The sequence below is a fragment of the Trachemys scripta genome, chromosome 6, assembly GCF_013100865.1.
Source record: "Trachemys scripta elegans isolate TJP31775 chromosome 6, CAS_Tse_1.0, whole genome shotgun sequence".
Taxonomy (NCBI): Eukaryota; Metazoa; Chordata; order Testudines; family Emydidae; genus Trachemys; species Trachemys scripta.
In genome coordinates, this window is record NC_048303.1 from 9,164,418 (window position 1) to 9,179,032 (window position 14,615).

Below are 14,615 nucleotides of genomic sequence, written 5' to 3' on the forward strand. Positions count from 1 at the left end.
TGGGATCCGGGGAAGGAAAAGGTTAGAGTTAACGAAGAATACTAAACATCAACACATTTCCCACCTCCCAACACTCCCAGATCTTCCCAACCCCCAGCTCCCTCCCTGGCACCTCCTCAGGCGGATGGTACCCAGAGACTGAGTCCGGAGGCGAGTGCTGCAGTGCTGCAAATGTTGGCTGGCTGCAACAAAAAGAAAAGGGGTCCTCTAACAGTGTCTTCGCCTGGGTGGGACAGAATCCTCTCCTAGCTCCCTGGTCTTCAGTCCTGTGGGGGTCTCACCTGGCTCTTGGTAGCCAGTGCCGGCTTGGATCTCTGCCAGTCTGGACGGTCGTCTCTGCGGAGTTGTCACTGCCTGGTCCGTGCGACTTTCCTGCTGCAGTTCAAAGACCCCTTTATGGCACTGGGGAGGGGGAGTTAACCAGAGGCTCCCTGGGCTGTTTGGCTTCTCTCTCAGCTCCCATTGAGGGCTGAGCAACCCGGGCTCATCTTTACCCAGCAAAGAGCTTGTCCATATTCCCCCCATGCAGAAGTCTATTGGCCTCAGCAAGAGTTTCTAATTCCTCTAATTCCTCTCTCCCTGCCCCGTCTCCAAGCATGTTGGGAAATGGTGTCAGAGCACTCCGGTAGCCATTCTTGTCATGGTCCAGAGGGTAGGACCCCCTTAGTGGCTCAGTCCAGCATTCTAGGAGCTGGCAAACTCCAAGAGTGGGTTACCCCTGCATAATCAAAACAGTCAGGCAGGTGTGATATGTCCCCTATTTAAACTAATAATTATATTAGCTAGTGTTAAGCGAAACCTCCCCATGTTCAAAGCAATGTACAGGCATTAACTTGTATATACTCGTTCATTAGCCCGTTCATTTATAAGCCGACCCCCCAAGATGGTTAGGTAAAAATAGCAAAAACTGTATGACCATTTCATAAGCCAACCCTATATTTCAGGGGTTGGCAAACTTTGGCTCCTGGCCCATCAGGGTAAGCCACTGGCAGGTCGAGAAATTTTGTTTACTTGGAGCGTCTGCAGGCATGGAGCCCCTCAGCTCCCTGTGGTCGTGGTTTGCCGTTCCCAGCCAATGGGAGCTGCGGGAAGTGCGACTTCCCGCAGCTCCCATTGGCTGGGAATGGCGAACCACGGCCACAGGGAGCTGAGGGGCTCCATGCCTGCAGACGCTTCCGGTAAACAAAATGACAATGTATTAGATATTCAATTCAATGATTCCATAGAGTTTCAAATCATTGAATGTTGGTGTAGACCCGTTTATAAGCCGACCTCCGCTCTTTGATGCGTCACATTTTTACCAAAAATATTCGGCTTATGAATGAGTATATACGGTAATTAATCCTTCAAAAAACCCTTTGAGTGAGGGGTTGTTATTCCCTTTGCAGAGGTGGGATACCTTTCAACTTAGTGCTTATGGGAAGGGTGGGCTCAATTGCTCCGGACATGATGGTCCCATCTCTATCCACAGAAGAGATGTAACTTGAGCACAAATGTCTCCATAGGCTCTGCCAGTGTACCTCTATCATGAGCCAGAGAAACCACTTCTAGAGCCAGCTGATAGCTCAGTCTCTGTGAGTTACACAGCTCTTAGTTCCTCTGCCAAAAAGGAAGCCAGTTAGTGTTATTGATGGTGCTTTCATGTGGATATCGGTCTACTAGGAACTGTACTCAAGTCACCACATCATTTAGCTGTAGGACGGTAAGGACTTTTCACCACTACTGTCACAGGCCAAGGTTAGATCAGTGACCTCTGGCGGTATTCCAGTGGAAATCTGAGTAAAGAGTGTGTGCGCAGGATCGTTTCCCCTGGTCTTTAAAGTCATCTGAAGAACTTTAAAAAGTGGAAAGTAGAGAGCCATGCAAACTGCAGTCCCCACAGGAGAGATTATCTGATTTCTCGTGCCGAGCTCTGTTCTAGAACGACTATACAAGGGATATGTACTGATGACTGGCCAAACTGCTATTTCCCAGGGTTGCCTCTACAGTTTGTTGCTACAAAGGGTGGGTTGGGAAATCCTTATTTGCTTTAAGATTTTGCATGTAGGTGGTTCCCTAGAATATTGTTCACTGGATGTTTGGTGTTTGTCTTGGTTTTTACATAACTCTGCGTGAAACGTGCCTATTTTTTTGCTTTATCTTAATCGAAACTCTATAGCTTCTCCTGTTCATCCGGTCAAGATGTTCAAAAGGGATTAGATAATGGGTGCTTCCATTTTGGGGGTTTCCAACTTGAGGCACCTTAAAGGGGGCCTGATTTTCAAAGGCTGGGGGCTTTCTGAAAATCAGCCCTCTGAGGTTGGGCATCCAAAAACGGAGGTATGTGAAGTGACAAGTCACTTTTGAAAATGTTGGCCTCCAGGTTTCCTCCAGGGCCCTAAGCAGTAGTGGAACTTTACCCTCGATGCATTTCCAGCTTGATCTGGTGCAAATGAATCCCAAATCTAAGCAGCTTAAGTAGTGTGTAGATGTACGTATGTTTATCTCTGTGTGTGTATGTTTCATTATCCAGTCGATCTTATGGGGGTGCTCATTGTCATTGTTTGTTGGTTGGCTGTCCCCTAGTATTTTAGGCCCAAGTTCTGGCTGGTTCTGAGTGCTGTCAAATCCCTTGTGCTTCACTGAAGGCGCTCAGGACCTTGCAGCAGGTGCGCAGTGCTGTGCTGGATTGGACCCATCTTGGGGAAGCCCAGTTGTGCTCTGTTTCAGTCAGTCCTACAGTTGCACTTTGACACATGCGTGAGTGCTGACTTCCTTTTTCTTCTCTCTTCTTTCAACAGTTGCGGCTTTGATCACTTCTGAGCTCCTTCCAGTGTCCGGACTATTGGGACTTTAAATTTTACAGACAGTTACCATTCAGTTCCTGGGGTTCCCCCCTCTCCCCCCTTTTCTCCTCATCACCTTCCCCTTCCCCCTTTCCCTCTTATAAAACTCCAGTGCATTGTGAGATTGCCATGGAGGCAAGGGAGACCCTAGGCAGCTCCCGGCAAAGGGGAGGTGAGGCGGATTTCCTGCCGGCCACGGTTTCCTCTGCGAAGCCTCCACCTGCTTCTAGCTGCACGGGGGAGACCATGTTGCCTGCTTCAGGCTCCGGGAAAGGGATCCCAGTGAGCGGAGAACGACTGGAGCCAGAAGAAGAGGATGAATTGGGTTCTGGGAGAGATGTGGATTCCACTTCCAATGCAGACAGCGAGAAATGGGTGGCAGGAGATGGCCTGGAGGAGCAGGAGTTTTCAATCAAGGAGGCTAACTTTACAGAGGGGAGCCTGAAACTGAAAATTCAGACCACTAAGAGAGCCAAGAAGCCCCCTAAAAACCTGGAGAACTATATCTGCCCACCTGAGATCAAAATCACCATCAAGCAGTCTGGCGAGCAGAAACTCTCCCGAGGTGGGAAAAATAGCAAAGCAGCTAAAGAGGAGGACAGAGGGCACTCCAAAAAGAAGGTAAGGACACCAGTGCTTTCAAATGGCCTCTTATTTATTTTTCCTCTTTATTAGCTGTTCACAGCTGATGAACTGAGCTGTTTCCCACCTCTCCCTGGCCCCCTTTGCCTGTTTTTACACAAGACTGTGCTGCATGGACTGAGTGAGATAATCTGATCAGACATTCTGAACAATGAGGACCAAATTCTGCCCACGGGTGCATACATGCAACTCCCACTAGGCCATGCCCCCAGCCCTCTTGGGAAGGTGTTGGGAGCCAGCTGCATGCCTCTGAGGGCAGGATTTGGCCCTGGGTATTGGACTCTGCTTTTGCAGAAATAATAAGAACCAGCCCTGTTACCAAAACAGATTTGGAACACAATGGGTTTTCCTGTTCCTGGTCGCTATATGGGGGGACCATCTGCTTTGCTGAGAACTCCTGGGAGTGGGACTAACCTGGGTAACCTGCACCTCTGTGCTGTGGTCAGTTGCTTGAGTTCATGCAGCCCAGAACCAGTTGCGCTTCTGAAGGTCACGGAGAGGCTAGACTAATCAGCTGAGAACAAAAGGTTTCCGATGTGTGTGTGTGTGTGTATGTGTGTGTGCACAAGAAATAACCTTCACCCAATTTGCCAAGCTCTGCTTGGTTAACACGGAACTGATACAAACCAGGGACAGTCCAGCAGTCCCATGTACAATATGAAGATGATCTTGAATTGTCCTTTATAATAGCCAGTGCTGAGGAGGTCAAAATCCTGATCCTTCAAAGGCCTTTTCTGTTTTGTATGTAGTTGAGAATTAAGATTATTAATTAAATGACTGATAAACGATGCCCCCCATTTCTAACCGCTACATGTCTGAGCACAACTGCTCAATCCCTTTGTTTTGTAAGCTTTTGATTGCATTGTCAAATACAGGTATGTGTGCAGAGAACAAACGCGCTCGTACCTATATAAGGGGCTAATGGCTCCATTACTCTTGATTACAGCATTGTGCGGGCTGTAATCAACATTACAGTTATGGTTGAGAAGATACCTCCATTATTAGCCCCATTTTCTTCCAGGCGCTTATCATAGTCTTGAAATACCCTTTGGGCTGAGATTTCGTATTCTTTACATTGGGTGGACATGCATGATCCTGCGCTGGTTTAGCCAAAGTGAATCTTAAGGAGTGTGAACTCATGAGGACTGAAAGCAAGGAGAATTTTTCTCTGGATCCCAGTGAATAACATACTGCATGTGGGTGAAATACGTTACTTTTAACTCAGTGAAGTGATTTCTTTGGACCATTTATCCACTATGATGCGGATTTCCAGACATCTGGATAGCCACTAAAGTAAAGTAAATAAATGCTTAGGCTCAGATACTAATATTCTTACTCGCACTGAGTAACAACCTACTCCACAAGAAGTCCTGTTGATTTCAATGGGAGTGTTTGTTGTGTGAAATAGAAACCAATGTTAATAACGGTATCACAATCTGGCTGTTAATGATTGTGTGTCCAAACAAACGCATATGATTGTGGAACCATACTGATAAGAACCCACACTGACTATAGTGACGTATATGGATCAAGAAGAACTTCCAGGGTTTTTATTGGAAATCAGGGCCAAATTAAAGATACTAGCATCATAGTGTGATTAGCTGCCTGCATGGCCATCCAACTAAAGTGGTTGTTGTTGTTTTTTTTTTTAAAGTCAACAAACAATAGTTGTGGAAGTGACATGCAAAACGCCTACAGGACTGCAACTTTAAGGATGAGATTTGACTCATGCAAAGGTCAGGAGATTCAAAGATATGGATCTCAGCAGCTTTTTGCTGGTGTGTGGGCAGAGTATGTGACTTTTAAGTCCGTGACACCAAGCATTTCTGTAGCACATAGATGCTTCCATCGGGGATCGGAGCCCCCTTGTGCTAGGCACCGAACACCCATATAACAAAAAGACTGTAAGCTCTTTGGGGCAGGGTAATCTAAATATATGGCAAGAGACAACAGGTGGATACAATCCACAGATAGGGAGCACAAGATAAGGGTGAGGTGATTACAATTAGCATAATAAATGGGGCTCACAGTTCACCAGCTGCCTACCCGTTGTCCAGTTGGAGTTTCCACGAAGAAGCGTGGAGAGGGATTTAAAAGAGGACAATGTGGTAGCTTTGATGATTTTCACAGCCAAATGCCCCTGCCCCAGAAGAGCTAGCAGTCTGCAGGGCTTGATCTTGAAACCATGAAGCCAATAGGATTACTCACGTGAGTAAGTGCTGCTCACCATCCAGCTTGCAGAATCAGGCCCTAAGTGAAGGCAAGTTGTAACAGGAGACGATGCCAGACCTTGCCGGGGTCAGGTAAGGAGAAGGGAGGTCAAAGGGTGCAACGGTAAAATCATGCGGTTGCTGAACGGCTGATGTGCGCGTCATGAGGGTTACACAGAATTTTTTTGTGAAAATACAGTTAATTTGAGGTTAGGAGGAAACTGCAAGTTGAAACTTGACTTGAACCAGAGCTGAGGCTTTCTTGCCCTTCTGTGGGTTTTCCCATGTAGAGGAGTATGCATCTCATATAGGGAGTTTTTGCATTGGCTTACAGAAGTACTGCCAGCTTTGTTTATGTGAGAGAAAGAGACTGTACTATTTAAACCAGCCAGGGATCTGTGGTGCGTTAGTGGTATTTATTCCTACAGTTATACTGGCTTCATCTCTTGTTGCTTTAGCAAAAGCAAACTCAACAGATCACCAACTGGGGAGAACAGTAGCAATCAGGAACAATACAGTGAAGCCTGTGGGCCAAATTTTCTGCAGGCATAACTTCATTGGTCTCAGTGGAGATGTTGGCCCACTATATTTTTTTCCTTGGGATCGAGAGCAGTGACACTATTCCAGTTTATCACCCAGTTCCGTATTCAGGGCTACACACTACTTTGAACTCCCGGTGAGGCATGTTCTTGGATCAAGGGCTGTACATAGCTAGGCTTGGTGGAATTCAATTTTTATTATTTTTAAAATTTTGACAGATAATATCAATGTTTATTTTTCAGCATCTTTTCCCCGTTTTGATCTACTGAAATGTTCACAGTTGTGGGAAAATTATTTAATGCCGGCATTACAACACGTTCTATACAGTTTAAGGCAGCACTCTACTAGTTCTCAAGCAGCATTTTTCTTACTTTGCCTATCTGAGAATGTCGATTATTATCGATTATTATTTTTTTTTGTTGGTTTGTACGTGGGTGGTGTAATTGACGTGTATCTATATCTACCGATAAAAATCAAACCCTTCTAAGGTTATCGATTACCCTTAATGTGAACGACAGTGGTGTAAATGGCTGTTTTACACCTAGAGGACTAGTGCTCGAATGTATTTCCCCCCCTCCCGCCCCCCCACCCTCAAGGAGGAGCTAACTCTATTAGGACTTGAAAAATCACTTAGATTTGTTGCATAATAATTTAAATCACAGCTACAGTTAGTCCCCAGTGCTTACAAATACCTCTTCAGCATGCTTGCAGGAGTTTCAATACACATAGCACAGAGGGCAAGTAATGAAAACATGGAAGCAATTTAAGTAACAGCATGTGGGTACACAAAGGAGTGGTGATGCCAGTAATGCAAAAGGGCTGCGAACTGGGGCGATAGTGTTTATTCAGTGGCCACTTAGGGAGGGAGTTATGCTGATTTCTTAGTCGTATAGTGTTCTTCTGTTTATAAGGCAGTATGGGCTAATGCATCAGTTCTCAGACTGTGGTCCATGGACCACTGGTGCTTGGTGGAATGGGGTCTGTGGAGATCTGTCTGTTCACCAGGGGAGGGAGAGGTGTGCTCCAGTCTTTGTTTCCAGCAGCTACATTACATTAAAAGAAGCTAGACATACACTAACTACTTTCCTCCTGTTGCTTTTCCTTGTGAACAATCACTGCAGTTGCCCCGGGGATGTTATGTGATCATGAATGAGAGTGGAGGGAATCCAGGAGAGGATTTTATTGGGTGTGGTTCCCATTATGAAAAAGAATTTGCAAATCCTTGGCCTAATGGTTTGAGACTTAGGCTGTAATCCAGGAATTTCTTCCTTTCGGTCCTAGCTCTGCCAAGTTTCCCCCCCCCTCTGTAAACGGAGGCTGATGGTAGTTGCTTGCCCGTTTTGCCGGGCTCCTATAAAGACGGATTCCATTTTGGTTTGTATTCGTACAGCAATTTGTAAAATTGCTCTGTAAATACTTAGTAGTATTTCAGCTGTTCTCCACACTGGGTTGGAGTGGGCTGAGCCATTGGTGTTTACAACACCCACTGTTCTGTATCTGCAGAGGACTTCCTAACTGTCACAGGTGGCTGAGGACGATCTCCCTTTAAAAGGACTAGCCGCCCGGTGACTGTCACAGACCGGTTGAAAGGGAGATGGGTCTCAGCCCACTTGTGACTCTAAGGTAGATTCTGATTAAGAAAACACAACATAAGCCGTAACTCCACTACCGTGCAAGTGCCGAATTTGCTGCACATGCTGTCACTTCCTGCAGCGGGGCCATTGCAAGTCTGCATCTTTTAGTCAGTCCTAGCGCATTTCCCTTTGGAAGTGGGCAAACAAACTGTCAGCTTTGTTGGGCACTAAAAGCATGGCACCACATGCTAAGAAGCAATCCATCAACATTCCAGGCCTGTCTCGCAGGCTTTAATAAGCCCCAGATGAGAAGTAGTTCTGCGGGGTTTTTTTCTTTCTTCGTTTGCTGCCCTCTGTATTTTCCTATTGCTGTAAACACTTGATTTTTGTTGTTGTTGTGTTACTTAGTGTGCCAAACTTCCATTTGAGTTCCCCTCATATGCATAATTCACTGCCTCGGGGCGTGAAAACTTCTTTTTTTATGCTTAGGAAGGGTGACTCAATTTATCAGTGAGATATGAGCAGTGGCAGTAAAAAATTTCTTGTGTGCATTCATAGGAAGCTCTGCTCCCTGGATTCTCTCATATATACATCTTGATTTTAAATCAAGAGTGGCTGTCTTTATCAGGAAGTTCCTAGCAAGGGCCCCGTTCTCCTGAATTTCCATTCGCATTGCTTTCCTTTCACTTTGTATACCCTCCACGCAGGCACTTTCTCCTTGAATTCGTATGTGCTCCTGTCTCTCTTGTTCATATCCTTTTCCCTTTGGAGTAGCACGCACACTTGCGGCCTGCACACTTCCCTTTCCCTGCAGGTTCTCATGAGCCTCCACAGTATCTGTCTCTCTCCTGTCAAATTACCCCTGTGCTGTATTCCTTTCCCTTCTGATTTGCATGCAGGATCCTCAAATTGCTCACAGTGCATATTGGTTTCTCTTTGAGAAGGGCATATCATTTCGGGATCCCCTTGTGTGTATGATCATCTCCCTTTGGGATTGGAACTTGGATGTAGTTGGCATAAGCCCTTGTCTTTCAAGAAAGTCGTGATTTTTTTTTTTAAGGTGCAGTTATATGAAGGACTTCTCCTTCTCCCCCTTCCTGTTGTTTTCTCCCCTTCTTTTTATTTATTTATTTTTTTTGATGGATAGATGGTCACCTCCAGTTCCCTACCTTTAAAGAGCAAATGATTGGAGGAGGAGTGGGGGTGAGTGCATGAAAAGGGTATTGATCCAACCCCCCAAATTAAGGGCAAATTTAAAGGGGCAGAGTCAAATAATTTGAACTCAAAGCCCTAATTCTCCACTGCCTTGTATTGTCATTTACATCAGTTCAAAGTGGGTCTGAAATGCTTCCGGCACAGAATGGTAAGGCTAGATTTTCAGCTGCCCCCAACGGATGCTGGGCACAGCTAAGGAATCACGGCACGTAGGAGCCTATTATAGGCCCTTGATCTTGAGGATGGTTCTGTTCTGGGGACCAAGCCAGCACAGATCAGAGCAGCCTTGAGGCTGCTCTAAACTATACTGTCTACACCAGGTGTCATTTTGGCAGTGGGGGAGGACTAGGGCATAGGAAAGGTGGTGGTATAGGACCTATCCTTTATACCAGGGGATGGGAGAGGTGTGCTGCAGCAGCTGTGTGTCAGTAGAGCAACTAACATGAGGGGAATCTTCCCCTGGCTGGATAAACTGACTTCCGGCAGCTTTGCACTGGGAGACCAGCACAACACTGCCCTAAGAGGCCTGCGTGGGCCTAAATATGAAGAATCGAGTCTCAAATAGTTCTGAAATGTTTTTGTAAATTTAAATTAGTATTTTTTCTGTCCCCCACAGTGTTGGAAACACCAATTAGAAGACCTTGGGTTGGTGTGTGAAAAAAACAAAAAGTGAAATTATCTATAAACAAAGTGAAAGCGACCCGTCCTGTTTCTTTATATGGAGCTGAGCAAAATACAATAAAAGTAAACAAACAGAAATAAAATAGGGCATGTAGGAAAGGAAGGATGATTTATAATGATGATGATTAAAATTCACTCATCCTGGCCCTTCCTTTGAGTTTTACCAGTGCTGGTGTTAGCAGGGAGTAGTGTCTGCCTTAATCCACGTTATGGGTCTCTCCTGTGCAGGAGAAAAATGGGGCTTTACCCCCCACACTTTCATGACTTGCACAGGCCAGCAGAGATCCATCCATTATCGTCTAGGTAGGCTGCCAAAGGCTGCTTGGCGTTTTTGCATGTGGTCAGTTATCTGCTAAAGGAACAAGTATCAGTATGATTTAGTTGGGGATTGGTTCTGCTTTGAGCAGGGGGTTTGACTCGATGACCTCCTGAGGTCCCTTCCAACCCTGATATTCTATGATCCTGGGGTGAGGGGAGAATGATACCGACTGCCAATTTAGGTGGTTTCTATTCACTGAAGCAAACTGCTGAATGAGAAGGACTGTGCTATATTTGAATAAGTTAGTAGCTATAGAGCCAGGGTTTGCTCCACTCACTTCAGCTCATCCATGTGGAGGCTGTTTTTCATTTAAATTACGCAGCAGCCTCCCTCTGAATGTTTTCAGCTGGTCTCTTCCCTTCTGTTTCCTCGTTGATTTGAAGCTCCGGGTCCTGGGCCTTTAAACACAAGCCTCCTCTGTCGAAAACATGACAAAACAAAATATCCCTCGTGCGGGCTTGTGTGTTTATTGGACGCCAACTGGCTTTGGTCAGGAAGTAATTGGAATCAGTTCTGGGCAGCTGGGGGCAGAGTGGAGAGGAGCTCAGACCTGCTGCTACCAGATACCTGATTCCTGGAGCTGATTCGGCCGTCACGCTTTTCACTGCAGAATCCTGGGGAAAGAGCTTGGTGAGGAGAGGCGAACAGGAGATGGGCTTTTTCCACGTCCCGTCTTGTAAAAGCTCAGTCATGTCAGGATATGCCGGCTGCACTTTGAAAGCACTGTTTCTACTTCCTCTGAGTCCTCCAGATCAGTGCAGCTATGCTAGATACTGGGCATGCACACCCAGTTACAAATGGGCAGTGTCTTCTTCCTTTCACTAGTGCACACATTTGAACACGTGCTCATGCACTCCTCCCGCCCCTTTCTTCTTCACACATTTTCATGGTCTCAAACCCGCCCCTCCCCTCCAATTTACACACGTTCACTCAAATTCTGACACTTTGAGACAAACCTCCAGTGTCTGTCTCTCCTGTGCACACCTGACCCTCCACCCCCCTGCATGGACACCTTCAAACACACAGATTTGCATTTACCTAGCTCATATTTACATTTACCTCTCACTCTCACTTATATTTGCACACACGTTCAGACTCACTTCCAGCCCCTCCCACACTCACACTTGCCCTCCTCTTCAGTCTCACGCCCAGTCTCACTCAGGCCTGGTCTATACCTCAAATGTAGATTGACCCTAGCTGGGGCTCAGGGATGTGAAAAATCACCCCCCTCCTCCCGAGAGATGTAGTTAAGCTGACCTAAGGCCTGGAAGAGACACAGCTAGGTTGATGGAAGAATTCTTCCGCCTCTCAAAGGGATGGGTTTACTAAAGCGACGGAAAAACCCCTTCCACCACTTCACCACTTTAGCACTTGTAGTGTAGACGTAGGCTCTCATGCACATTAGTGCACACACCGCCTCTTCTCCCTCACACTCAGACACTTGTGCACATTCAATGGTATAGCCAAAGAAACTACTTGGGCTCTCTTGGTGCACGGAACATGCCCTGTGCGATATAACCGAGTTTCACCAAGAAGCCATAGAGGGTGATTGCTCCAGCAGACTTTTGTTTACTTCCCTCACATAAACGCCTATTTAGGAATTGTTCCCTCAGCTTCACCTTCATCTAAGGAAAATACCCCCAATAAACAATCAAAGCTCTGTAGTTATTTAAAAATAAATGTTTAGACTTTTCCCATTTTGGACGCTTAAAAGGAGTCAATTTGATAAGTGGCCCTCAAATACAGGCTGAATTTACTGTGTTTTCCTTCCTTCCTTAACACGATCCCTAGACTGTGGAGTCTGACTCTGTATGGGAAACGCTATCTCTAGTTTATATTGACATTGAAACCCTCCGCATACGTTCCGTTAATATGAGGCAGCCGGGGTGAGTGGGAATCTGACAGGGCCCGCCTAGAAACGAAAAGCATTATTATTTGTATTAGGGCAGTGCCGAAAGGGTATGTCGACACAGTGTTTTGGAAGCCACGGCAGACTCGGGCCAGTAGGACTCACTCTAGCGCGCTAAAGACAGCTGTGTGGACAGCGCTTTGAAGGTGCGGCTCAGTCTCTGAAGCCCACCTCTTCCCTAGGCGTCAGGGCCCAAGCTCTAGCCCAAGCCATAATGTCTACACGGCTATATTTAGCGTGGTAGTGCAAGCTCTGCTAGCCCAATTCTGTTGAGCCAGGCAGGGAGGCTCGCATTAACATGTACCCTAAAGGCCCCAACTAATATTGGGGCCCGTTATGCTAGGCCCTGTGCAACCGTAGAGTAAGAAACAGCTCCTACCCTACCCTGCCAAGCTTACTGCCTAACTAGAAAAAAAAAAAGCGGGAGAAAGGAAATAGTGTTACCCTCATTGTATAGAAGGGGAAATTGAGGCACAGATCAATTTAAGTGACTTGACCAAGGTCACGCAAGAAGCCTGTGACGGAGCCAGGGGTTGAACCTAGCCCTCCTTCACCCCAGCCCAATTCCTTAACCACAAGATCATCCATCTTTGAGAGCAGGGCCTGCTACCTTTATGTATTTGCCACAGATTGGTAGGTAAGAGATCAGGCGTGTGCAATGGAGAGGAGGAACAAGCTGGTTTTTGCCTTTCCTCTGAACTCCTTTGCTCTTGTGGGTGCCCTAGTCAGGCATTCAGTGCTTGTTTTATAGTTTGAATTCTTCTGCACCCTTCCCCCCACCCCAATGGTGTTTAAAGAAAAAAAGATTTAAAAATACTTCTCGGTTAAGATCTTGTCTTGTGAGCTTTAGCCTGGAGCAAGTTTTTATGGCTGGGTGTTACAAGACCTCTGAAAACAGAAGTTTATTATGGAAGCTTAGACAGGCCTGCAACTCCAGCAGGACTCCCGGGCCCCTCCACAGCCAGAGTCTTTTGTCCTTTATGAATGCAGCCTGTGGCTATTGTGAGCGATATAGCAAGACTATAATTTCCCGACATAATGACAAATCCAGGTCATATGTGAAAGTTACAGGTAAGAAATGTGATGGGGGAGGGGAGGAAATGCATAATAAAATCCATACCCAACATTTTAGAAGTGACTAGTGATTTGGGGTGCTTCAATTTTGGGGTACCCAATTTGAGACCCCCTTAAAGAGCCCTGATTTTTAGGAGGTGGGTACACAACCTTTCTGAAAACCAGTCTTCTTTAAAGACGCTGCGGGTTTGCCGCCCCAAATCGCTAGTTTCTTTTGGAAACCTTGGCTGTGCATATCAATCTGTTGCTTAAAAAATAGGCTGTAGCTCAAAGAGGACTGATGGGATTGATTCAGAAATGACGGGGTGAGGTTGCTGCACGCTGCAGGTCAGACTAGGTGATCAGAATGGTCCCATCTGGCCTTAAATCTTTGAGACTGTTATTAATAGCAAACGAGAAATAAGCATTCTCATCCTCGTGTCAGACTCTTCTGTCATTGTGGGTAGTTCCTTGAGATGTTTAAGGGTTTTATTCTCCCACTGCCCTAGTTTTATATCGTTGAAGTGCCACCGATTTCAGCTGAGGGGGACATAAATCTTCAAATATGTAAAAGGTTGTTATAAAGAGGATGGTGCTCAATTGTTCGTCATGTACATGTTGATACATTGGAGAGGGTTCAGAGAAGAGCCACAAGAATGATTAAAGGATTAGAAAATCATTATGGTGCTAGGCTCAAAGAGATCAATCTATTTAGCTTAACAAAGAGAAGTTGAGGGGTGACTTGATTACAACCTATAAGTATCTACATGGACAACAAATATTTAATAACGGGCTCTTCAATCTACAAGACAAAGGTATAACGTGATCCAAAGGCTGGAAGTTGAAGCTAGACAAATTTAGATTGGAAATAAGGTGTAAATTGTTAATGTAACTAATCATTGGAACAACTGACCAAAGCTCATGTTGGATTCTCCATCACGAACAAATTTTAAATCAAAATTGGCTGTTTTTCTAAAAGATCTGCTCTAGGAATTATTTCAGGGAAGTTCTATGGCCTGTGTTATACAGGAGGTCAGACTAGATGATCACAATAGTCCCTTCTGGCCTTGGAATCTATAAATGCCCACCAAAGGTAGGAGAACAAGTAATTGGCTTCGCTTGCAGCAGGGTATATTTAGATAAAATATTAGAGAGTTTCCCTAAGTGTAAGGATAGTTAAGCACTGGAACAGGTTACCTTGGGAGGTTGTGGAAACCCTGTTCTGGAAGGATTAGACAACAGCTGTCAAGTATAGCCTAAATATACTTAATCCTGCCTCAGCATGGGGTGTGGGGTGGACTAGATGATTCTGTGAGTCACTCCTGATCCACACCAGTGAAAAGATGAGTATCGTCCTTTAGGGAGTTGGCATGTAGTATTCACTCACCCAGTGATATCTGATTGAATGTGGTGCTAGGGTGGCAATGTCAAAGGAAGTGGCCTATCTGCTCTTGTTGACTCCTCTGTTTTCTCTCAGGAGGTTCAGGTCTGAGCAGTGGAGCGTGGAATATGACACCACAGATCAGACCATTGGTCCACCCCATGTTGGTTCCCACCTCCCACCATCAGCTGGTACCTGAAGCTTCAGGAAAAGACAACACTCCTGTAATGCAATTAGCTAGCTGTCCAGGGCAGTATACGGAGGGA

The 14,615-nt window shown here is 45.8% G+C and overlaps 1 protein-coding gene across 1 annotated transcript in view; it reads left to right on the top strand.

Annotated features, from left to right (window-relative positions):
• SETBP1 (SET binding protein 1) overlaps positions 1 to 14,615 on the top strand; it is a 336,685-nt gene that overhangs the window by 14,872 nt on the left and 307,198 nt on the right. The window contains exon 2 of the mRNA XM_034774276.1: positions 2,781 to 3,446. Within this exon, the coding sequence (XP_034630167.1) occupies positions 2,955 to 3,446 (492 nt within the window). The 5' untranslated portion in view covers positions 2,781 to 2,954. The remainder of the gene's footprint in view (positions 1 to 2,780; positions 3,447 to 14,615) is intronic.